The sequence below is a fragment of the Rhododendron vialii genome, chromosome 12a (assembly GCF_030253575.1).
Source record: "Rhododendron vialii isolate Sample 1 chromosome 12a, ASM3025357v1".
Taxonomy (NCBI): domain Eukaryota; kingdom Viridiplantae; phylum Streptophyta; class Magnoliopsida; order Ericales; family Ericaceae; genus Rhododendron; species Rhododendron vialii.
In genome coordinates, this window is record NC_080568.1 from 26207807 (window position 1) to 26234402 (window position 26596).

The 26596-nt window shown below is 37.8% G+C and overlaps 2 protein-coding genes across 2 annotated transcripts; one reads left to right on the plus strand and one right to left on the minus strand.

The window, feature by feature from the left end:
• Positions 1 to 658: 658 nt before the first annotated feature.
• On the minus strand, positions 659 to 4155 carry LOC131310616 (glycosyltransferase BC10-like). Its single transcript, XM_058337740.1, has 2 exons — positions 3390 to 4155; positions 659 to 1358 (listed from the first exon to the last, which is right to left on the minus strand). The coding sequence occupies exons 1-2, from the start codon at positions 3918 to 3920 to the stop codon at positions 711 to 713; spliced, it is 1179 nt and encodes a 392-aa protein (XP_058193723.1). The 5' UTR covers positions 3921 to 4155; the 3' UTR covers positions 659 to 710.
• A 14292-nt stretch (positions 4156 to 18447) lies between these two features.
• On the plus strand, positions 18448 to 24439 carry LOC131310617 (cysteine-rich receptor-like protein kinase 29). Its single transcript, XM_058337741.1, has 5 exons — positions 18448 to 19038; positions 22721 to 22931; positions 23041 to 23278; positions 23460 to 23610; positions 23909 to 24439. The coding sequence occupies exons 1-5, from the start codon at positions 18838 to 18840 to the stop codon at positions 24281 to 24283; spliced, it is 1176 nt and encodes a 391-aa protein (XP_058193724.1). The 5' UTR covers positions 18448 to 18837; the 3' UTR covers positions 24284 to 24439.
• Positions 24440 to 26596: the final 2157 nt, after the last annotated feature.

Genomic DNA, 26596 nt, shown 5'->3' on the forward strand with positions numbered 1-26596 from the left:
ACTAATCAGAAAATCGATACATGTGTTATTAGTACTATTGTTGAAACGATTTTATCATGAAATGAGCAGCAAAACGAACTGCAAATGCATTCGTGCCAGAAATGTTGAGAAAGTGGAGTGCCTGTGCAGTCAAGTATATCTTTGGTGGTTAGCTAATCTAATAAGTACTACAATACAAATGCAAGAAAACTACCAAGAATATTAATTCACATGCATAAACAAATAAATTTTGTAGTTGCAGATGAAAACTGAGCAAATAAAACTGGAAGGAAAAGAAAATGAAAGAATCGGTACGCTCATGGATCACTTTCTTTTTGTGCCCCCATTCTCCCTATATTTTTGTTTGGTTTATTTTTGTATGTTTTCCTTTTCGGGATTTTTTGTTCGATTTTTTCATCGTAATGTTTTTTTATTAATCATTGGTCCTAATGAGAGGAATTAGAAAATTATAAAATGAGGACTGAAGCTGAAAAAAGTTCATACAAGATAGACAAAAATGACAGCTTTAATTTTTGTATGTTTTTCGTCTTTGACAAACTTGTTTCGCTTTTGGTCATGACTTTTTACTTTCAAGACTCTTCTCGCCAAGACGAATAAGGAATCCCAAATAAAACAACACGAATCTAACAAAAGTTCAGAAACGACGAACAAAAACACAAAAACCAAAACCTCGAAAAAAATTTAGAAAGAATGGGGCTATCAGGTCGCATTTACAAATTCAAGTTCATCGTAATTGGAGGAAATCTCAATAACCTAGGCAAACTACCAGGCAGGAATTTCCTTGCAAACAAGAAACAAACACTAGTTCTCTTCCCATTGTACTCACATTTGCTTCCATTCCTAATCCTCTCCCACAACCCATTGGTCACATGTTTTCTGGCAAAGGGAAATGGATGGATTCCACCCTTCGACCAATCTACCCAAGTCACACTCCTATTCGAATTCTTCTCCCCAGATCTCATATTCACAAATGTTGGCAAGTAATGCTCGTCCCCATAACATTTGACCGATTTACACACTCTCTTGAAAGTCGGAAAATATGTGCAGTCGGAGATCACCTCGACGGCAAGGTCGCGGTCCATCTCGAACCACTGCGACCCCTTCCGCCATTGCTCTTTGGCGATCACCGGGGCTAGTCGGTGTCTGTATCGACCGCGGCCGGTGGGTCCTGGTAGGTCGTAGGCCTCCACGTAGGTTTGGTTGGAGCCGATGAGGTAAGCGTAGACGGTGAGGAAGTTGTAGAGGGGAATGCAAGACTCGGAGAGGAGAACGAAACGCTGGTTTGAGAGGTCGAGCAAGGCGTTTGCTAACAGGCGGCGCTCTGCTTCGACCATGTTGAATTTTCCCCACTGTACTTCCTGCATTATTGAACAAGAAGATTGTCAATTACTAGTAGTCATATTTTGATCAATTGAAGTGTGCGTGTCCAATGGTGTAGCCAGTAGTCATATTTTGATCAATTGAAGTGTGCGTGTCCAATGGTGTAGCCAGAATTTTGCATAGAAGCCAGTCAGAATTCAAATGTGGGCTATTGGGGGCCAGGACCATCTCCAATTGGTCTTGTTATTATCAGCCCACTGGGCTGACGATAAACACACTAAAAGGCAAGGAAAATATGTTTTTCTATTTATTTTTTACACTCTTTAATACATATTCTCACACCTACTATTGTCAGCCCATTGGGCTGATTTTAGAATTTTCTTTTGTCATATACAAAAGAACTTTCACATGAGTTACCTTCAAGGATTAGAATTCAGAAGGAAACATCTATTAGAACGGTTCATGTGGATTTGGTCAAGAATGTTGAGGATTCATAGCTGGCAGCCTGGTTGTAAGAAACTCTCTGTATCCGGGGCTTGATTATAGGTCCTTTCTTTCGGCTTGTTATTTTTCTCCCGCATTAGGGTTTTTTTTTTTTTTCCCTTTACACGTTTGTTATGTTTGCTTAGTTAAATAGTTATTATCTTATCTGCATTCATGAATAATGACATAGATTTTAGGTGAAATCAATTTGCTATTTCCTTTATGCGGACCGTCTTTACGATGTGAATTAGCACAAGAATTTGGCGAATGCTATTGTATTATGGATTTTGTCATCACACCATAGGGCAAATAGTATTATGGTAATTGTTCATAGCCTAATTCATTTGAATACATTAGTGATTAGTTTGGTTGGATGAATGGGAAGACTTTCAAGCATGAAGCATTAAACACGGTTTGACAATAGAATTCGGACCAAGTCTTAGTCCTGTATGGCGTGCTTGTCTGATGCCAACGTTAATAAAAAGTACATACAAAAGGGTAAGGTGCACATCACAACAAAATTCATTTGTCGAAATGTTAAGTTTAGGAAATTTAAGTACGAAATATTACTAAGGAAATTACGTGTTGTCGACATGTAGGATATGTGGTAAAGCGAATGGTCACATATACGTACGCGCAATTATTAATATCGAAATTACAGAGATTAAAAGAACCCAAGACCAGACGGCATCACAACAAGGAGCAAGCAACCCAAAGGAGAAACCACACTCTCCGCGAATCACATGCCTAATACAGGATTGGCAAGAGGCCGAACTGGAAACATCCTAAACCCCACCCCTTCCTCCTAAAAAGCGGCTCAAAAAAGAAAAATACTAATCATCCCTTCTCGGCCAACATGGCTCTGTATCGCTCTTCATCAATTTCCTTCATTTGAGCAATCTTACTAATGAGTTCCCTTACATCGCCATCATAACCAATTCCAAGAGTCTTATCAATATCCCACACTGCTTGAGCATCATTTAGAAATATTCCAATTCCAAGAGTCTTATCAATTCCCGAAAATACCCATCACCTCATCAATTGGTCGAACTCTTCTTTTCTTCTTCCTTCCATCCTTCTTTCTGTTCCTATCTCCCGGCCCAGAGGGGTAACATCTCTCTGCACCTCCTCTCTTCCTTTCCCAGAAAATAGCATCTGATGTGTCTAACCCAATGAGACCCATATTGGGATGATCATGGCTTAACCCAAGATATAATCCACTCGGATGCTCATATTCGCTTAAACAAATGGCGCTAAATCTCTACCATGTATGACTTTTGCTATGCCCTGTTTTATGTACTTTATGTTAGATGAAGTATTTAAGCCTGTTTCGCTAAGATTTTTACTATTTTTGAGTACTTTTTTTTTTTTGCTTTACGAGACAGGTCATTCGAAAACCTGTCGGAAACGTGTCTTACATGCCCTCAAATGCCCTCGTCGTAACTCATAGAAAATAATATAGATGAAACTCGTACTAATTTTCAACAACAAATTAATGAAATAAAAAAAAATTGTGGAAAGAGGTGTGAGCCAAGTTGCAAAATTATCAGGAAAAAAAATAACAAAAAAAACAGAGTAGCAGTTACCTTGCTAGGGATTCTTGTGCCATAGAAAACTGAATTTCTAGGCGCTGTGTCGTTAAAAGATGGACTGGAATGGACATAGATGGAGTATTTCCCTTTATGCCCTTCAAAGAACTTCTCCCACAGTGGCGCCAGGGGCAAATCCCCTCTTGTCAAAAACAAGAAGGCAACCTTTGGGACAAGCTGGAATGGAGCTTGGGGAATACGAGGAACCGTTGAAGCTCTCCGCGTTAACTCTTCGTCTTCCACTATTTCATGATCACTGAAGGAGCTTTCACTCTGACTGTAATTGGCAATTCTTGGTGTGTCCGGAGTCGGAGGAGCCTCGAGAGGCGACGGGATGTTGTAGAAGAGTTTGTTGAGCTCGTGGTTGAAGGGAAAAAAGCCATTGATGTAGGAAGTACACGTGATTCCAATGGTTAAACCAAGAGCGACGAGAATCAAATTAGTGATGAGGCTGGAATGATGGATCAAGGAAATAAATGGTACTTTTGTAGTTGAGGTTGCTTGGCCCTGGTTCTTCTCATTCTTCATTGGAGAGAGAGAGAGAGAGAGAGAGAGAGAGAGAGAAACTAAAGGTTGTCTTTGGAGAGAGAGAGAGAGGAGAGTTGGAAGATAAGTAGTACTTGGGAAGAAAGCGATGGCCCTCTTCAAAGAATGGAGAAGAAGAAAATTGGTTCCGGTCTTCCGGGGAAGGTATTACTTGTCTAGAGAGGGAGAATATCTTCACTCTAGAAAGAATGTTTTCCCTCTAAAAATATGTGCCTTCTGACCTTTATAAGTTAGAAGGACTAATTGTTCGGTGGTCTCGAGGTATCGACACATTTGTCTGATTTATAAACCACTTGGACCATTACTGAAGTCTAATTGGACCGATCAAATGTAACGCGTTGATAGAATACTATGTCTCTTATTTATAAACCACTTGGCCGTTACTCAAATCTAAGCGGACCGATAAAATGTCAACGCGCATTGAAAGAATTTTCTTTTCGTAATGTTTGGCCACGGGTCACGATGCCCAATAAATTCTCTCTATCCTTCGCTACGACCCCTTCTCCTTTCAAACCACTGCGTCAATAGATCTCCCATGATTTCCCTATGGGCAAAGTCAAAACCAGGCTCAATTTTGCCTATACCGGGACCAAGCCTCACAGGGCATCTCGAGTCCTGGCATTCGACCAAACTAGACATCTCAGTGTCTGAGCCAACGTATATCTAATAGATCACGATACAAATTAGCCCTTGTTGGGGCGACGCTAGTCCTCTCTAATCTCGGGTTCCGTGTCCCTTCCAAAACGCAGCTTTATCAGTAAGGAATATGCATATATCGCAGCCTTCAAGAGTACTCGCAGAGATTCTACCGTCGTGGGCCTTGGGAGTCGTGCGGCGCAGTCGTCGCAACCTCGCACCCTCGCAGTCGTGTCATGTGTCCATCGCCTAAGAGTAACACGTATCGCCCCAAAGGGAAGTCCAAGTGTCCGAGTACTCGCTGACCTCTGCATAGTTGGAAATTCGAATACAAAGAGTACCATACCAAAACAAAATTAAATTCTCATGAGATCATCGTGTGCTATAATGCAGCCAAAAACAATTCTAACTTTGACTTTAGGGAAGGGTGAGTTGTACTTGTACGTACTTCGATGGCTTACACATTTAAAGAATTGATCTAAGCAACTGATGGGACTTAAGGATTTGCTTCCTCCTAAATTCTTAAGTTTAAGTTCGAAACTTTTTCAGGTATTATCAATTTTTTTAGAGTCGGTTCATAAAAAACTTTGCTCTGACTTTAATTGGTATCCCAGTACGTGAACAATGAGATTGGTCACCAGAATTAGTCGAGGTGTATGCGTGTAAGCCGACTCCGACACCTAAGTCATAAGAAAATAAACTAACAGGCTCTTCCAAGCCCAGGTATTACATATTGAGAATAAATATGGCGTGTGCAAAGAGTATCAATTTTATTATTATACATGTGTTATCTTTCCCTTGGTTGTATAGTCACGCAACTTATTATTGTACTGTTATTTAAAAAAATCCATTTGTTAACATCTATATGACTACAATTCACATCTTTACATAAACAAAATACGTTTTCAAAAGGCCAAGTCCTCCATGGACGAAGTCATAATCAGCCAAGTGCAATTTTGTTCATCTTCTTTGAAAGAGAGTGAAAGTTATCCTCTTTTTTATTGGTTGAAATAGCATAGGTCCCACCGTTGAATGCACTTTTTGATAAGCATGACATTACTTTGTGGTGAGATCCACACTATTTCAACTAATAGAAAGAAGGGTAATGTTCACCAAATTTATATTCTAATCTGCCCCATAAGTCGGCACCAACCTGGGTACTACTACCAGTACTACTTTTCTCTCATTCAGTTGCATGGAAAGGATGGGAAATGATGGAAAAATCATTTTTTCTAAAATTTTACGTATGTGTGTTAAGTTACCAAGAAAGTTATAAGATTTACAACTTCAATTTTTCCATTGAAAAATACTTTCCGGCAAAATAGGTCTTGCCAAAAAGAAAGAATTCTTTTTTTTTCTGCAAAATTTGTTGTCAACAGAACACACACATGAAAATAAATTTCATTTTTCTTTTCTTCAACTTCATTTTTCTGGGAACCAATTTCTCACACAACATTCTCGACAACTAAACAGATGGTATTGTCGCTGATTTATGTATGGGAAACAATCTTAATCCAGACGACTGCAACTCACATCATATAAATTCCATCAATTAACGGCTCACAACTTATCTTTCCTTATACTTTGTAGCAAAAAATCATAATTTGGTCCTTTTACTACCACATCAAATCCAGACGCTTTGCACAGTCGCTACAAGTTTTGTGGGAATTGACCACAAAAAAAAAAAAAAAAACCACCCAAAAAAAAAAAAGGTATATATATACAAGGCGCACCCCAGGTATGCGTATTCAGCTTTTTATTATCTTCCAGCCATGTCGTAATATTTTCCTCCTAAATTTTTTAACTGTGTGCTATGCATCAAAATCATTAGAAAAGGAGCAAGTGACAGAATCAGTTTTTATTTCTCTTCTTCGTTGTCTATCAAGCAATCTGTATGTCATCACGAATTTTGAACCCACATGATGTGCATCTCCTAACAAACGAATGGCGACATAGATTGCGTACACATGAAATGTCACATCTAAACCAAATAAAAATTAAACATGATTTGCCTAAAATTAACCATCTTTATAGTATAAGAATAAGACATGACATGGTTGCAAGAACGTTCCTTACAAAACATGGCCAACCCTTACCTGAGCTTGTGTCATGCTTAATCGAATCTGCTGCTTTTTCATGGTCCATTCCATTTATAAATTTCAGTGTAAAATGAGTCATGACTTTAGAAAATGACTGTGACAAAGACTTCTTAACTATCATGTACTACAAACAGTGACCAAAAGTTACTAAAATCACTTTTCTTTTCTTTTTTATCGAATTAAGAAAAATGTATTGGTCGTCACTTCTTATTATTCCTTTTGTCAACTGGAAATTCAATTTTTAAAAATAAATTTGGTTCAAACAAAATACGCAAACTACTTCCTCTAACTATGTGTACTGACACATCAGACTACTTCAGCGCCAAATGGACAAGGAAACATGGTGCTCCAGCCGCTGTCTCCATCACACAACCGCATCATGACACGTCGTACAAATATGTTGCATTTGTGGACATGTATGTGCTTTAGAGGTTATAAGTAGGCCTGTCAATAGACCGGATCCGATCCGGATCCGACAGACTCGAATCCGATATTGATAACCCGGATCCAAATCCGAAAATCCGGATCCGATCCGAAAACATTTTTACTTCAAAATTTTTAGCAAAAAGAAAATATTTTTTTCAAAAAAATACAATTATTTTTTTCAAAAAAAAAATTTATTTTCCAAAAAAAAATTTAAAATAAAAATACAACTTCTTAAACATTTTTTTTTCAAAATAAGAAATTTACTCTTTTTTAAAAAAAAAATTTAAAATTTTTAAAAAAATTAAAGTCCGGATTCGGATTGATAATAGATTTAATTCGATCCGATCTGATCCGTATTTGGATTACCGGATTCGGATTATCGGATCGACATTATCGATTCGGATTCGGATTTTTCGGATCCGATCCGATCCATTGACAGGCCTAGTTACAAGTACGTAGTAGTTTAACACCAACATATTTCTTTCTAGATAGATATTAATTGTATCCAAAAACAGAGCTAACAGTTTACAGAAAATGCCATGCTAATTAATATCAAGGGATATTCACATTTAACACCAAATAGCAAACATCATTACTGCGGTACTCCAAATAAACTGGTCACTAATTAGACCATAACGTGAGTCCTCTTTTCAAAAGATTCGCAAATCCATCACAAGCAACACAGAGCAACGGAGATGGGACATTACAATGAACTGGTAATATCCGTAACTCTCAAAGAGGCACAAACCCTAGAATTAACCTCAAACATAAAAGCATAAACCCCAGAACACTCCCATAACCCCTTTAGAGTATGTACATCAGTTGAGTTAAATGTCATTTTTAGCTATTTTAATAAAGAGGAAAAACCTAAAAACCTAACTGCACCAGATTAGGTATAAGGGAATTTTTTTACCTTTGCCACATTTTCTCATTATTTTAAGCGAGTCACTAGTCATCAACAGTGAATTTAAATATTATATTTTTACTCCTGCTGTCTCTTGTTACTCTCATCTCATTGATTTACCAGAAATTCTATGAGGACCGACCAAAACCCACCGAATTCGTACCGACGGCCACTGCCGGGCCGTCTCCGGCCATTGGACGGCCGATCCGAACCGTCCAAAAATTCTAAAAAAAAAAACCGAGGGCGTCCACGCGAGAATCAACGGCATCCGATGTGCGTATAGTGGTTGGATCAAGTACCCATTTTTTCGTGTATATATGTATATACACGAATACACGAAAAAGTTGGGTGCTTGATCCAACCACCATACACATATCCGGTGGCCGTCATACGATTTCGGTGGGTTTTGGTCGATACGGCTAGCAACACTGTTGATTTACATACCTCTCCCCCATTGAATTTAATAATATTTTATAGGATAGAGAAGATGATAGAGACTGTTGGTGCAAGCCCAAACAAAAAGTGAGCAGGTAAAATTGGGAGGGAGGGGGGCTGCTTTCCCCTTGGGGACAGCAGCATGCTGTTGCACCTCATTTTGGGGCCCATCCTGGTTTCGCTTCGATGATCAGAATCATTCACTTTATAGAGCTCGTCGAGTAGAAGAATTATGAAAAAAAATCAGCTTAATTGGATATCATTAAGTGCCTGATCGAAATTTTTTTATCTTAAAAAGAATGGATCGGAAACATTGGATCAAATCCACTGTAACCTATGGACTGAGAGTTATATGGGCTTCGATCAGGTATTTAATGATATCCAATTAAGCTGATTTTTTGAATAGTTGTTCTACTCGACGAGCTCTACAAAATGAACGATTCAGATCATCGAAGTGAGACCGGGGTGGGCCCCAAAATTGGGACAGTAGCCCCCCACGTCCGTAAAATTGATAAAGATCCAAATTGAGTAGAGAGTAATTGTTAACTAGAGAGTAATTCTACCTCCACACTCAAAACACACACCCATATACACACCCACACACATAAGTATGTGTAGAGGCCACATACTTGTGTGTTTGTATGTATTTGGGTGTGTGTTTGGGTGTGGTCTTAGAATAATTGTTAATCTTGGTGTACATACTCTTGTATAGGAAAGCCCACGAAAGAGCAGGCCTACAAAATAACTTAAATGGGCCTAAAAGAAGTGCAAAATTAAAAAGCAACCTCAACAAATTTCCACGTTTTCCCTTACTTTGAATTGCAACGAATCCAGCAAGATTGGGCTTCTTTTCTTGTTTTATTTTTATTCAAAAAAAACTCCGCTTTTATTAATTTTACCCCAAATTTTATGGACTATTGATTTGTCTCGACGAGAGAAATCTACTTTTTGGGTTTTATCTTTAATACCATCATAATTACAGTATTTGGGTAAAAAAATTATGACTTCTCTTATTCGTCTCAATGAGACGAACCAATAATTCACTGAAGTCTGATGTAGCACTGACAAACAACAAGCCCAAATTCTCTCTCTCTCTCTCTCTCTCTCTCTCTCTCTCTCTCATTTAATAGGATCTATTCCAACTTTGATTTTATCGAACCAAATATACTTAAGGGGGTGTTTTCACTAACAAAAAATAATAAAAACTTAACGCATTTTACCATCTCGTTTTTACTAACAAAAAAATTTCAGCATTTTACCATTTTATTTTTGCTACAGTAACTCTACTCATAAACCCATCAACAACTAAGAGGGTGTTTGCCGCTTGTTTTTTGCCTTTTCTACTTCTCATTTCCACATTTTGGGTGGTTGACTGACTACCCACAAAATGAGTTCTCATAGAATGAGTTCTCTAATTTCATGTTTCTAGAGGAGAAGTCAAAAAGAGGCGTGGAGCTCCTTTTTCCATTCCCATTTTCAAACTCAATTTTTCAGGTGGTGTGATTGGAGACCATAATACTTTCCACTTTTTCAGATAATAACCAAGAAACCCCATGTTAACGTAAGTATGTTATGTGTATTGTTTGCCCTTGTCCATCTTCCACCCACCGAAATACCCCATTTTACAAATTTATCTATAAACAAAAAATTCAATAAAGCTAGCGGTACCGAAATAGTTGGTACCAATAATGTACATAATGGCGTGTGGGGCGCATTTTTTTGTCTCACACAAATAATTCAAACCGTTCATCAATTAACTAGGAATAATAAAATTTCACAATATAACTTTTAAAAAATTGATCAAACCATTATTTATACACATTATATCCCATAATAAATAATCAAGGGCAACATGGTAAATCACCAACTCATAACTTATTTTCATCACATATCTCTCAAACATTGCTCATGTTGCAAAATATATTCTATACATATCATCAAAACACTCTATCAAATTCAAAATCTATTCTGACTATAATTCCAAAAGTCAAAAAGTTAAAAATGAAAAGCCAAAAAGTTGGCTCTCAAACACCCCCTTATTAACTATAAAAAACAACTTGACATTTCTCAACAACTTATTCTTTACCGAAAATACCTAATAACTTATCAACCAAAAATAAAAATCTACAAATTTTTCACTATTGGAAACACTCATTTAATGTTCTCCTTTTTCTCTCTTCGAGTCACTTTCGAACCTGCGGTGCTACAGTTCCCGACCAAATGGGATCCCGATCGGGTCCTGACAACCCACCGGATGGCCGTTCCGAGCCGTCCAAAAATTCTAAACAAAAAAACCAAGTGAGCTCGCGAGAGAATCAACGGCATCCAATGCGTGTAGGTGCTCAATCCAAACACTCCATGTTTTTGTAACATATATATACAAAACATAGAGTGTTTGGATCGAGCACCTACACACATTAGATGCCATTGATTCACATGTAGGCCCACTCGGTTTTTTTTTAAGAATTTTTGAACGGCTCGGATCGGCCGTTTGGTGGCCAGAGTGTGCCCGGCAGGATGTCGGGATCCGATTGGGATTTTGGGATCGGAACCGTAGACTTTTCGCTTTAGAACCGCAGCCGTGGCCGTGATGTGTCCACGTAGTAGTACTATTTTGTGAAAAACCAAACTGCCCGTCTGCCCCTTTTTCAAGGTCTTCTTTCATCTTTTCAAGTCTTTGACAACATAAAGCATGTACGGACTAGTCAAACCTTATTACGGAGAGGCCTACCAGCGCCTCAACTAATTTGCACCTGGAAAACGAGTGGCTGCTATTAGTTTTGAGGTAATAAAGCCAAGTCTTGGGGAAAAAATTTCAGTGCCACGTGGGTACGCGTGGTTCCTGTTCGCCGTATCTGAGCCATCCATTGCATTTCTAGACGGTTCGAATTTGAAGAGAGAAAGTATTGCGGTGAGAAGAAGGAGAGGATTTCAATCCGAACCGTCCAAAAGTATATTGAATGGATCAGATGTGCCAGCGGGTACTACATGAGAAATACCCACCCGACACCGAAAATTTTCTCCAAAGTCTTGAGCTCATCCAATGAACTTTGCCAATGCTTTATGCTTTAGACTATGTGCATGCGAACGTAAAATTTGAAGACGACACCTCTTATTCAATACTACTAGTATTTGGTTTTGCAAAGCAAAGAAAGGTCCTTGGAAAGGTCTTGCACTAGCTAGGTGGACCCATCAGTTGGATTACTTTGAGCGGGCTACTTTTAAACATCATGAAATATATATTTTTTTTTTTGGTACACTGGGAAAAACAAAGCAATTAACTAATGCCTTGACTGGATGGTGTTTTTGAGAATTTTAGAATTTATTTTTTGGGTAATGAGTAGAGAGACAATTAGGGTAATAATTGGAGATAGGAGTAATGATGGAGAAATATAGATAAATAAACGAGAATAATGATTGGAGCTAGAGTGGAGAGAGAAATGAAAATAATAATTGAAAGTAGAGATAATAAGTATTTTTTGAGTTTGAATTTTTTTTCAAAATATCATCCAAACAAGGCATAAAACCTCTCAAAAGCCACTATGTCCGCATCGAGCAAAGGGATGATATCCTCCAACGGAATCATGTGAGAGACCCTTCTAACATCCTGCCTGACCCCATGTTTGCAAGCTTGTCAGCCACTCTATTTCCTGGGGAGTGTTAGGTACAAAAAAAATGTATCCGAAAATTATCCCGAAAAGGCAAATCCACAGTACATATGTATTTCAAAATGGATCTGTATCATTGACTTGTTCTATCGGAATAATTTTTGGGTACGTTTTTTTTGCGTTTAGCATTTCCCTTACTATTGCGAGGAGATCGAGTGCTCAGGAGCGTCTTCATTAATCAATGTGACAGCAACCTCCGAGTCAGAGTCCACCTCCTTGATTTTTCACTAACCCCAAGCCTCTGAAAATCAGAAACACTACAGTCACCGACCCCGTGTGGGGTCCACTCCGGGCCCCACACGAATGATCCGAGCCGCTCAATAATTTTTTTAAAAAAAAACTGAGTGGGCCATGTGAGAAATAAGCTCAATCCGATGTGTGTACATGCTCGATCCGAGCCGTTCCAAAATCAGATGATCCGAGCCGTTCAAAAATAAAAGTTTGGAACTAGCAAGTACACACATCGGATTGAGCTTATTTTTCATGTGGCCCACTCGGGTTTTTTTTTTTAAATTATTGAGCGGCTCGGATCATTCGTGCGGGGCTTGAAGTGGACCCCACACGCGGTCGGTGACTGTAGCACTGATGAAAATCAGTCTGAAAATACCCCAAAACTCTGCTTCTAAGCTTGTACAATCATCCAATGGCCTCGCTCCTCTTTGAAGGTGCTAATGAGATTTCCAACACTATTAATATTAGGCACAGGTAGGGCTGTAAATGAATTGAGCCATTCACGAACTGTTCGAGACTCGGTTCGATAAGAGCTCGTTCGAGTTCGATTCGTTTGCTAAACGAACTGAACTTGAACCTCAATTCTAGGCTCGTTCCGTAAATGAGCCGAACCTGAGCCTAACGGTATTCGGCTCGGTTAGGTTCGCGAACCTATACTTAAATTTAATTAATAATTCAATAGGGGTCTATTTGTAAATGTAAAAAATTTTAAGGTTGTATATATAATTCAATACTTATTTTTCTCCCAAATTCTATGCGATCAATGAGAGAGTTTGGGTTCGCTTGAGTTTAATGAGCTGAGCCAAATCAAACATGAGTCTTGATGAGCTCAATTCGAGCTTAGATTCGGCTCAGCTCGATTCATTTAAGTTTAACGAGCCAAACTCGTGCCAAGATGTTCAAGTTCGAATCAAACCTGAGCCGTATCCGAGCCGAACTCGAGCCAGACTAGTATCTTAACGAACCCAACCGAGCCGAACCCGAGCCTTGAAAATTTTTAACGAGCCGAACTCGAGCCAGGTTGTTCAGGCTCGAATCGAACTCGAGCCGAACCCGAGCCGAACTCATGCCAAATCAAACATGAGTCTTAATGAGCTCAATTCGAGCTTAGATTCGGCTCGGCTCGATTCATTTGAGTTTAACGAGCCAAATTCGAGCCAAGATGTTCAAGTTCGAATCAAACCTGAGCCGAATCCGAGCCGAACTCGAGCCAGACTAGTATCTTAACAAACCCAACCGAGCCGAACCCGAGCCTTGAAATTTTTTAACGAGCCGAACTCGAGCCAGGTTGTTCAGGCTCGAATCAAGCTCGAGCCGAACTCATACCTTAACAAACTCGAGCAGAACTTAACAGGATTTAACTCGATTCGATTCGTTTACAGCCTTAGGCACAGGTGACAAGTGGGGTGAAGTGAAAATACCCTTAGAATAGAGACGTACACTAATTGACTTCGCTAACTATCGTTTTCCTTCCTATTCCTAACCTACTCTCTCTCTCTCTCTCTCCCTCTCTCTCTCTCTCTCTCGTTATGTTTTTTATTTTGGGATTGTAAATTTTCGAAGCTTGGAGATTGGGGTTTGCATTAACAAATAACATTTTTATTTATGGGAATTCACTAGTCAAAGTTGATTCAAAATCAGTGTTGGTACGTTGATGATTTATATATATTTAATGCTTTTGAGACTCCACCGTGAATAACTTATTCACAGCTGTACGCAATTTCAGCCGTTCATTTCAACAATCAATGGTTCAGATATAAAAAAAAAAGTACTAGAAAAGTTTAACTCTTCGCGCAAATAGTTTTTTCAAAATCCAGACTATTCAAAACACATTTAAACACGCGTGATTGAGCGCCATAAATTATTTTCATGGCTCCGTTGTAAAAAAGTTTTTCTCTAATGCAAGTGTGTTGGACCTGTTCACCGAGAACTTTGTCAAACTGCATTCATTAGAACTTTGTCAAACTGCATTAATTAATTTGAGTATTGTTGTATGAGAAATTTGTGGTGTTGATTACATCCGTTTTTCTTAGGGTTCTTCCTAATTTTTGTCTGGAAATTAAAGTGTGATGGATATGTTCAGGGAGAACTTATTAGTCAAACTGCATTGATTAATTTACATATTATTGTACGACAAGAAAATGATTTCGGCAATACTCCACTTTTTATTTATGATGACACTTCAAAATTTGTCTTTTAACGTATGCCTTGCTATGTAGCATTATTTTTACACTAAAAACAAGTTTTAGAGCGTCGTCATAAAAAAATAGAGTGCCAAAATCATCTGTCTTTGTGGTATTGATTTCATATCCATTTTTCTTAGGGTTCTTCATGATTTTTAAGCATGGACAAGGTTATCTTATACTATTAAAAAAATATACTCCTACATTTTTGTATGAATAGGCATCTCGTTTATCATTTTTTTATAGAAATTTCTTGTTTATTATCGAAAGATTAAAAGAAAAAGTAAATTAATAGGCTCAAGGTAATCTTGGCTCCACCTCTGATAGCCATAGCAATTAAAATAGCTTGAAATGTACATACACTCTAATTCCAATACCACTTAAAGATAATAAACTGTCAAAAGCAACCAACAAAATTGTTAAATAGTGGGAGCATTTCAAATGCATCTATTTGATGGCTCACACTTATGATCCGAGTCTTTTTTAATAGTTTGAGTTATCTATTTTAGTTTTGATTGTGTTATACTTAATGCTTAAATTTGGATTTATTTCATCAACAAATGTCCGATCAAATCATATTCGTGTTAAGAATGGGATTCGCTTAAATTGAGTAATGATATCTGATTAACTTATATATTTCTTTTACATGAGTAAATAGCATATCAAGAGCTACAAAATAAATGGCCGGTCCAGATCATCAAAACAAAAATGCTGACTAAAGAGAAAAATAAATCCAAACTATTTTGGCACTAATCTCAAGGGTTATTACGTTGGTTGTTTTTTTTTTTTGGGTTGGTGGTGGATTTACTCTCTACAAAATTGATCACGGTTTGATTTTCAAGGGCTAGTTCCGGCTTGGATGGCCTGCATTTAACTGGACTATGGATGAGATTAATTGAGGTGTGACACCCCCGACTTTCGTACTGAAAAAAAAAAAAAAAGTCTTTCGACTTGATATGATTTTTGTAATAGCCCAGGCGCATAGGGAAAAGGGGTTTGATCCCCTTTGACCCGAAAACCCCCATGCCTTCGTATGAAAAGGTTTTTCCACCGTTGGATTGTGTGATTTTTCATTTATGTTTAAAATCTAACGGTCGAACAAGCTCTCAGCATAAAAGACCAGGAATTTTCGGCATAGAAAATCTTTCCTCTCAGGGAAAAAGTCTTCCGGTAGTTAAGGGCAACACACAGACAAAGATGGACCAATGAGAGTCGGACTCGTGCAGTCTTGCTTTGCTTGACTTCTCGGAAAGTACTGGGTTCGTCTTCGGATCTCTTTTGGGCCATGTGGCCTGTTGAATGATTTTATCTAAATTAAAATCATTCGTTTTGTTCTTCAGGTCAAGATGTGACAGGAACTTGCATATTTTGAAAAGAACGCGTTTTTATTGAATTTTTTGAATGGGCCGCGTATTTTATTGTGAGAAGGATTTTCAAGATGAAACTACCGATATCGTTTGACTCACGATATCCGGTCAATGTAAATTTTTCATAAATATTGCCAACTTAACGAGCCGAATAAAATAAGCAGTTTGAATCAAACCTTTGAACTCACGATGGGTTTAGAATGTGCTTTACGAAAGCATGTTGTTTTGTGCCGAGGAACCACCTTCCTAATCAACATGTTTAACGTATGATCAAAACAACTTTGCTTTTTTTGGTTTATCGTGAGAAAGGAATTGCAAACATCAAACCCTCAAAATATTCAAAAAGATAAATTTTTCTACCTTAGTTGATTTTTTGTAAATCTTACTCTGTCCGTCCTATTTTGTTTGTCTAATTTGGGTTTTTAATGATTAGAGTAAAAAAAAAATTTTGAATCACCAATAATATCCTTACTTTGTGGCATTAAATGAGAATGTGTTTTCTCTACTTCATAATATTTTTAAAAAATAAAGAGGGTATTGAAAGAACTTTTAGAATTCAACTTAAAATTGGACAAATATTTTGCAACATATAAGAGAAAAAAAAATGAACAAACAAATAGGGATGGAGGGACGAGATGTGATTTTCTTTCGTAAGGTCCTTCATATGTTTTCAATTTTTTGGATTTCCTCGGCTAGACAAATTACAAGATCAAAGCATTTTACCGAAATTTAGAAACAATTTACCGCATACATAAAAATAAAAAAAGAAAAGAAAAGAAATTGGCTTTACCAGCGTTCCTAAGGAAATGAATATGAAATACCACCGACAATAAAGAATAAGCTACTATAGAAGGAGTTTAGATTAAATCTATTTATTTTCTGAAGACAATGACTTGTTTTGTTTTGTTAGTATTGACTTTTTTTTTTAACTTTCGATCTACATATATAAATTTTCTGACTTTTCTCGATAATAAAAATTAGAAAGATAAAAAAATGAACCGAATATTGAAAAGTTCCAAAAGAAATAACCTAAATTAATTATCTCTGGTGAATTACTTGTCTTTGGTGAATTCAGTTTTCATTCATCATTTTTAATTTTAATTTTTTCCTAAATGGAAAAAAAATAATGAAAAAATAGTGAGTACTCAAATTAATAATAGAAAATATAAATAAACAAAGAAAAATGCTAATGTCAGCCAATTTAACAATAAGTCAGGGAAATGAAAAAAAAAAAAGGACCCACAGTTTTTTATGTGCTATATATAGTGCCTTGAAAGATACTAAAAGTTTATCAAAAACTATATATTTCGTTTTTTTTTTTTTTGTCTTATTGATGATCCAATAAGTTGTCCACAGCACAACAGATAAACAAAACGAAAATCCTATTGGTACCGTAGGGAAAATGCACCGACGGCCACCGGACGGCCGATCCGAGCCTTCCAAAAATTTTAAAAAACAAAACCGAGTGGGCTTACCTGAGAATCAACGGCATCCGAGGTGTGTAGGGTACTTGATCCGAGCACCCTTTTTTCGTCTATGTATATACGTGTATATACATGAAAAAGGGGTTCTTAGATCAAGTACCTTACACACCTCGGATGCTGTTGATTTTTGCAAAGGCCCACTCGGTTTTGTTTTTTAAAATTTTTGGACGGCTCGGATCGGCCGTCCGGTGGCTGGAGACAGCCGTCCGCTGACCGTCGGTGCATTTTCTTTACGATACCATCGGTACCAATAGCAGTACTCTAAACAAAAATACTACTCTCTCTCAGTCCCAATTGTTTATTCTATTTAGGTTGTCCTAAAATGATTGTTCACTTTTTAAAAGAGATTAAATTCTTTTCGTATGAGGTGGAAACCCCATGGTTTTCGCCACTCATTGTGGGCCATATCGAGCGTTTATTGCAGTAATCTGAACCGTTCAACTTGTAGGGCCCGCAAAATTATATGTCCGCGTAACAAATCAACTTGAACTGACATCGATTACTATATCAATAATTAAATTTTGATCTATAAAATAGACGATCATGGACAATTTAACTTAAAAAATTGGTGACAAATCAGGCTATTCGTCTTTAAACCACTATTTAATTTTCGATATAGCTATTCATGTCCGATGAAGCTAATTTTTTGCGTCGACATATTAATTTGCAAACCCTACAAGATAAATGGTACATATTACTAAAGTCAACGCTCAATAAGACCCTCAATGGCGGGTGGCGAAAACCACCCCTTTTTAAAATTAGCCACAAAGACTTGGCAAACTATCGATTCTTAGCCTCAAGGTGTTAGATTTTGATGACAACGAGCACTACACCTGTCTACTAGTTTAACTTATACAATTGGGCTTCATTGGAATTATATATATCTATTATGGTAAGACTCTGTTTTAGAACACTTTTTTTAAAAATAAATATTTATTTTACATTTTCAAATTCAATGAAAAATATTTTTTTTAATTTTTTTTTTACCGTATAAAAGATTTTAATGAGATTTATCAAATAAAATTTATATTAATTAAAAAATTATTTACATAAATACTTATTTTTCATTCGGGCCTAATTTCATCATCATTGACTTTTACTCCTTAGCGGAAGACTGGGATTGCCGAGAAAACAAATGGGATAAAACTGCTACCGGAGCATTTTTAGCCCTGCATAGCCTTTTCTGGGAATGAAGAGTGGAGGGGGCACAACCACCGCATAGACTTTTTCTCCTTTCTGAGCGGTCGCATTTTACCACCTGGGCAACTCTTACCCGCAACGGAATTGTCCCAATTCCCAAAACTGCTACCAAACCCACAAAAAGAAAACTCTCAAATACTCTCTCATCCGACCAATCGCCGGCGTCCACCCTCCCCGGCCGCCGGATTGGGTTGGGCTTAGCATTGGATGTTACTCGGGTTCTTCACAGGTTTGTTACTCAGGTGTACAGACTGATTGATGCCTCCATGGCGATGGGGTTTCTCGCCCGACTGTGCTGCTGCTTCGTGAAGAAACTGAGGGACGGCGGCAGCGGAGGAGGAGACGAGGATGATGACGGCGGGCAGTCGTCGGAATTGTTCTTCGAGCTGCGGACTCTGCAAGTTGCCACCAACTTTTTCTCGGAGGTGAACCAGCTCGGCCACGGCGGCTTCGGCCCCGTTTACAAGGTAGGCTCGGTAAATTCATCGCTATAAACTGGGCTAAATACGGAATATCAAAATCATATTATTATTATTATTTTTTTCGTCGTATGGTACACATCAGAGTTAGTAATTAGTATTAAGTAGTTATAGTGATTACCAATAAGGGGTGACCTCCTCTCCACGTAGGAGTCGAACCCACAACCTCTCACTCCCAAAGGAAGCTACAAGACCGGGAAGCTACACGACCGCTGGAGTTTGGCCCAAGAGTCATACCCATTTGGATGGGGTGATTTCATGAGACAAAGAAAGGAAATGGTTGTGGTTTCTTAAGAAATTACTCATTTGGATTGAACATTTTGTTAAGAAATGAAGAAAAAAATAAAATAAAATAAAATTGTTCTGATTTACCCTTCTCCTTTTTCTCGCCAAATCTCACCAGGGGTGTTATTTCGGTTAGTGCTTTTAGAGCCGTTCATTCATTTCGGGGTGTCTTCGAAATTTTTTTTTTTGCGGAAAAGGTGGACCTGACCCGAGCAATTTTGTTCACCTTGAATGAAAGTAACTCACCCACATTAAACTTCATCCACATTTACTGAGATATATTGCAGGTTTTTGCTTTGTTGATTGTTAATTTTCTATGAAGTATAAACTAATTTATCAAGATACCATGCAAAAATTCAATTCAACTACATATTATCGGCTAGTATTTCTTCATGCTAACGATGTGTTCATGGACTATATGAATGGCTTCTGGATATATCTAGATGGAACTTAGTCTGGTTGTTTGTTGGCCCTCAGTATTTGGGTACTACGTTTTCTGTTTCAACGTTCGCGTTTGGTGGTTTCCATGTGTGATGATCCTAGTGTGCGTGATTTGGGTGTAGGTATGATATTTATCCTCTAGCTTCCGCTAATCTCAACGCGATGGAGTTCTTTAATTGCCCTTCCCATCTGATGGAATAATGAATTATGTGCATTCTCACAAGAAGATAACAATAGTTGAATTAAATTTATGTGTTTCTTTTGTCCATGTTACGTAGTATCTTATTGTGTAGTTATGAATGAGTATGCAACGCAGAAAAGTGAAGTTATACATATGCATAGTTAGTTTCGAACTTTATGTTTCATGTATGAAGAATTTTTTATGGATTGATGTTTTACTTATTCTTGCTAGTTGGGAATAGGTGTGTATGATACACACCGGATTGTAGGAACCATTTTGGCAAGTTATGAAAAAAGGGAGGGAGAGTGTGAAAGTGCCTTTCAAAAACATCTCAAACTGCTGAAATTTGTGAGAGTGAAATCCTAGCGTAAGGATTGAGAGCATGAGCGGACAGTCTTACTGGTGATTTATATAACTTACGGGGCACCTTCCACGCAATTGAAAGCTTGTGCGAAACAAGAGTAGTTGTGAAAGGGGGCTCCGGTCTATGGCGTGGTTATGCGACCTAAAGTTGTGGTTGGTGGGATCAGTTTCTTGGGCTTAGTTAACATAAGCAATCAGAAAAGAGATAATCTGTAAGTACCCAGAATAAAATTTTACATGTTGGATTGGTTCAAGGAATTTCAAGTTCGGGGATTTTTACGCTAATAGTTGAATTATGAATGTATTTTATACGAAATTTTGAGCCATAAGGTACAATGGGTCAGGTATTAAGTTGTAACATTTTGTTCTGTTGAAATCAAAACTAAAGACAAATAAGTACATCTTTTTGACGAACTTAAGGGTATGTCATCCCTAACTTGTGTCTAAATTTCCAATACTAAGAGGGTAGGGACGATATGGAGTTGAATTCGTTATGTTCACTCCTGTCCTTCATTCGACCACTGCAGATTTTCTATTGAGGATTCACTGTCAATGGCACTGGTTTGCTGAGTCTCGTTCCTCCTTTTAGCTTACCGCGGTAAATGATTAATAGACGTCATTGCTGGTTAGTTTAAAGTTTATATCATCGTGAGTAGATAAGTAATAAGTTGTGTGTCATGCATTTTAAAGGCCATAAGTTTTATCAACAATACCAATTCCTACGTGACCAAAATAATCATGCCATGATAGGGAATATACCCCCTCCATCCCAAATTTTTATTCCACATTTTCATTAGGAATGTGTCAAATCATTGTTCCTGTTTCAAAAGTCTAAAGTATGGAATTTTTATCCAGTAGTTAGAATATTTATGGACGGGATTAAATAGTCAGTAGATGTAATATCTCACGATGTGTGGGATATTGGTATTGGTGTTATTAATCCCTTCTCTATCAGTCCATAGGATCTTCGCTCTTAGTCCATAGGGATAACCCATTCTTTGAGATATACCTTTCCACTATTATTCCAGTCAACAAACAGCCCCATGATGAATAGCAATGCGTATTCGTGCAAGAAAAACAGAAAATTTTCAGGGGTTTAGCATTTCAGACTAAAAATGCAGAGCGAGATTTTAGAAAGACTCCAATGGGCTTGACTTGATGATCCCATTGGGGGTGGGGTGAAAAACTATGGAAAGATCTAAACTTCAATCTTCAGTATCTCCTTCTTCTTTTGTTTGGCAGAGGGGATTGTGGGGAGTCTCCACTGCCAATATACCTTCTCGTGTATTTGTTTGTCTCGGGCTAATTTATTCGCTTATTGTTAGAGTGGTAGTTTAAAGCCTATGCTTTATCTTGCAGTTGCTCTACCCTGGTATTAAACAAAATATATGGGTTACTAAAGATACAGCAAAGGAAGACCTGCAGTGACCAGGCTGTTAGGAGTCAAGTGTTTGGTGCCAGAAGTGAGCGCCTTGTTTAGTATAACTAGATGTGGAAGTTCGATTATACAGCTGGTGAAAGTGTGCTGTGAGTATAAAGCAGTCAATATGGCAATGAAGCTAGAATTGAGAAGTTAAAAACGTATTTCCACTGGATTTGTATTTCCAGGAACTTGAGGACAACAATTGCCTCGCAATGCAAAGTGTTTTGAGCAATTCAGGAAAATCTTTTCGCATCTGCTGTTTTTAGTGTGAGCTGTGGAATCAACATTTGAGTTATATTGGTGACTGAGGATTTTGGCCTAGCTTTGCCCAAAACAAGAAATAGGTTTTTAGAAGCTACTGAATAGACTCTAGAGACATTGAAAGGAAGAACGGTGTCCATGTTTAGTGAGATTTGGGAGCTCTCTATGTAGCATGGTTATGGACTCAAACACTGCCGGAGACACGGCTACGGGACACAGCATATCACAAAAAATAGGGACACAAACACGGCGGGAGACATGGCAATTCTTTAAAATAATTTTTTAGTTATGCAAACATACATTATAACCACTAAATATTGAGCTTAAGACTCCTATCAAATGCATTATCGACCAATGTTGTATGTCTATACACATAACGTATCACCGTCATGTCCCTCAGTGTGTCCCACCATAAAAATATTATAATTTAATAGACATGTCATGTGGTGTGTCCCATACAAGTCCCTATGTGTCCCCGGAGTGTCGGACACGGATATGGTGATCTCTAGGGGTGTAGGTGCTTTATAGGGAACTCTCTTGGACAATTTGACTCGTAGTATCTTGGCCGGTTGTCATGTTTACTATATTCTGTATCTGTTGAATGATTTGAAGCTAACAGTTTGAGTTTCGAAAGCAAGTTAATTGATGTCATTCCATTTCTGTCAAACTTATGTTCAGTTATGCCTCTATAATGTATCTGGTATATTTTCCTACAGGGATTGATACCAAATGGTCAAGAAGTGGCTGTGAAAAAGCTATCACTGAATTCAAGACAAGGGCTCAGAGAATTCACTAACGAGGTGAAATTGTTACTGAAAACTCAGCACAAGAATTTGGTCATGTTGTTGGGTTGTTGCGCAGAAGGACCAGAGAAGATGCTTGTCTATGAATATCTTCCAAACGGGAGTCTCGACTATTTTCTTTTTGGTAAAAAAAACCTCCAACTTATCATTAATTTTGTATCTCGAGTTTACACAGATATTGGGAAGATCGTTAGCCTTGGTGTGAAGGTTAAGTTACCTATCTTTTTTGCCAGATAAAAAGAAGTCTTCATCCTTGGATTGGTTGAGACGATATCGGATAGTGACAGGTATTGCAAGAGGTCTACTCTACCTACACGAAGAAGCTCCTGAAAGGATTATCCATAGAGACATTAAAGCTAGTAATATCTTGCTAGATGGACAGTTAAATCCCAAGATCTCAGATTTTGGATTAGCTAGGCTGTTCCCTGGGGATGATACTCATCTAAATACATTCAGAATTTCTGGTACTCAGTAAGTAGTTTTTCTGCCCCCTCTTTTTGTCTTCCCAACTATTGTCCTAATAATAGTCATCTTGACTTCGTGTCGGTATATATATCTCTCTTCTTCAGTTGTCTGACAATTTTCGACGAATAGTTAAATACTAGTGAATGGGAGTAGCATTTTAATAAGCAATCTATTTTGTATAATGCAGTGGTTATATGGCTCCTGAATATGCAATGCATGGATATTTGTCTGTGAAGACGGATGTATTCAGTTTTGGAGTGTTGGTATTGGAGATTGTGAGTGGTCGAAAGAACCATGTTAGGGAGCTTGGTGGAGAACAGGAAGACCTCTTAACCTATGTAAGTATCCCAAACCTATTCTGCTGCAATCCTGTTGAATGACTGTAATTACAGTTGCTTTTACCGGTAAGGATATCTTACGGATAAAATACTGGACTAATATGTAATCATGCCAAGGTTAAGGAATCCTCCCAGTAGTGATCTGGCTATGTTGTAAGGTCACTTGATGATTGAAACATAGATAGTCAAATTGTAACATAAACAGATGATAAAGAATGTCTTTGCAATCTTTTACGGCTTTGAAAAATATGAGACAATCTTTCCAATTAATTCTATGTTTTTTCTTCTGCTTCTGCAGGCGTGGACGCTATTTCAAGCAGGGAAAACATTGGACTTAGTTGATCCGAGTCTTGCAAGATGGAATCAGGACGAGGCAGCGATGTGCATTCAGCTAGGATTGTTATGCTGTCAGTCAAATGTTGCCGATAGGCCCGATATGAATTCTGTCCATCTTATGCTGTCAAGTGATTCATTTACTTTGCCTAGACCTGGGAAACCCGGAATTCAAGGCCGTCGAGGCCGTTGGACCACTACCACCTCTTCTGCTTTCACTAATACAAATAGAGCTAATAGCACCAACACCGCCGGTACCAGCGCTTCAGCAGGTAGTACTATTGTCGAGGATTTTTCTAAAAACTCCATCTCCTATTCTTCTATAGATGAAGGTAGATAACCTCCTTGTAAATATTTCTTAAGGGGTTCTCCACGGATTTGATTCTTTTCCATTTTTTTGTTCTCTAGTGCAGATTTTCCTTTAAAAATTCAAGTAGAACTCTCTAATATAATTATTTACTTATCAAAAAAATAAAAATAAAAAATTCAAGTAGAACTCTCGATTCTTTTGCCTTGCAATTATAACACTGTAACGAATAGTTACCGCCGCTAATTAGCATTGTTAGTGGAAGTTCTTGTTGAAGCTTTTTAACTTTAGTTTCTTTTAGCATTGTGTGTACTCCAAATTGCAACCCGATCAGGCTAAAATCGGACACATTTTGGTTTTCTTTAGGTTGTCTGCATTTTGGTTTTCTTTGTTTTTGCTCGGCATGATAGAAGGGAAGAGATAGCAAAGCAACCAAGAGAAAACACCTGAGAAACACAAACAGCAAAGACGACTATGGTTTATGTTGTTGGGTTGCATAAAAGGTAAGTAGTAGAATAATTTTCACCATACAACCAAAAGTTTTGGATGCCGTGATTCGGCTTGGGCTTACGAAATCTAAGTGAACAGGTGGCTCCGGACAGAGCTTAATGGAATAATAGGGTTCATGCAGCCGATCCTGATTAATTGAGACACAAAGCTCGGTTTGGTATGGTTTGGTTTGGTTTATATAACCAAAAATGATTTCCGTCGGGAATGGTGGTTAGTCTTTTCAGGCAGCGTCGGAAATGGGTTCAATGTGAAGCTTAAAATTATTGTGGATAAAACTTGTATGGAGTTCGTGATGACTCAAATTCTCCGTGTCTAAAAATGTTTCTTACGGATCTAACATCTAGCTCTCGAGTGACACATTGGTACCATTCTAAACAGAGTTAAAGCTATCAAAAATGCAATCAGCTTGCAAATTCATAGTCATAGTTCAGTTATCACAATGATAGACCTCAGAATTATAGTACTTAATTAGACTGAATCCCTGAGATTTACATTGATCGAAAGAACTTTGACGCTATGTTTTAGTGTCAAATTTCATGTCCTCAGGCCATACCTAGTACTCATGTTGTAATTCTCTCATGTTGTAATTCTCTTCCAATTTGACGCTATATTCGGGGAGGGTAATATGGTTTTTATCCAAACATGTGTCAAAGAGAATGCAAAAAAGAGAATTCAAAGTGCTCCTCGTACCCGCTTTCTCATTTCTCTTCTCAAAACAACAATTTGGAAAAAATTATTCTGCGAAAATGAGTTTTGGGTTGCTCTTACCGAACACCCAAAACTTGAAAATGAAATTATGAAAATGCGAAAAATAGGGTACCAAACACCCTCAAAAGCCTCCTCATTTCAAGTCATCTACCTCAATGGCCCCATAGGTCTCCAAGAAACTTGGGTGTACCGTGTACGGATAAGACTCCAAGAAAATCTATAGGACAAAAGTTGGTACTAAATTAACAGCTGCTTTATCACAATATTTTTGCTGGCAAGAAAGACAAAAAGTAACCGAAGGCACTTCCATTGACCCAAGGAGACTCTGGATAGAATCTAGTAAGAAACTTTTGGGTGCCGGATGGGTATCACATGACGGTATCAGTCGACGATCTCAATCATCCAACCAAACGTGTTTTGGATAGCTTAGATTTATTTCCTCTCTCGCCCTTCATCCCACCACTCTTTCTCCTTTTTTTCTCTCTCTAAAATTTATACCGTTCAAAACACATTAGGACTGCTGGGATCGCCGACGGATACCACGTGTTTGGTACCTGCCGGGCATCCAAAAACTTCTCGAATCTAGTAGTATTTGATTTCCTTTTGCAAACAAAGGCACAAATTTCCTCTCTTTTTTTTTTTATCGGCAAAATAACAATTTATTAAGGAGCTTGTCAAAGATTATAACAAGCAAGGGAGAAAGCAAGGGAGAGAGGGGATGAGAATCCAACCAAGATTGCACCCCTTTATTTTTTGAACTGGCCTTTTGCACCCTTTGGTAGGCCTAATTCTACATTATCTATCTATACATCAAAAAATAATTCTCCATTATATTAATATACCAGAAATTCCTAAATACATATATTTCAGTTCTTTTAAGAAAACTAAAAATGTCAAACATGATTTATATGCCTCGACGTAAAAAAGGAGGAAGATGTTTCTTCTATCATTTTCTACGTTCCCTATTTGGACTTTTTCTTTCGAATAATCTTCCATTTCTCATAGGTTTGGCTTAAAGAAGTCAATTGGATTTTTTTTTCTTGTTATTCAAAAAAATATTGCATTTGGTAGTTTTACTTCAAATTTTTGTGGATTGTTGGTTCGTTCTAGAAGAGAGGAATCGAAAAA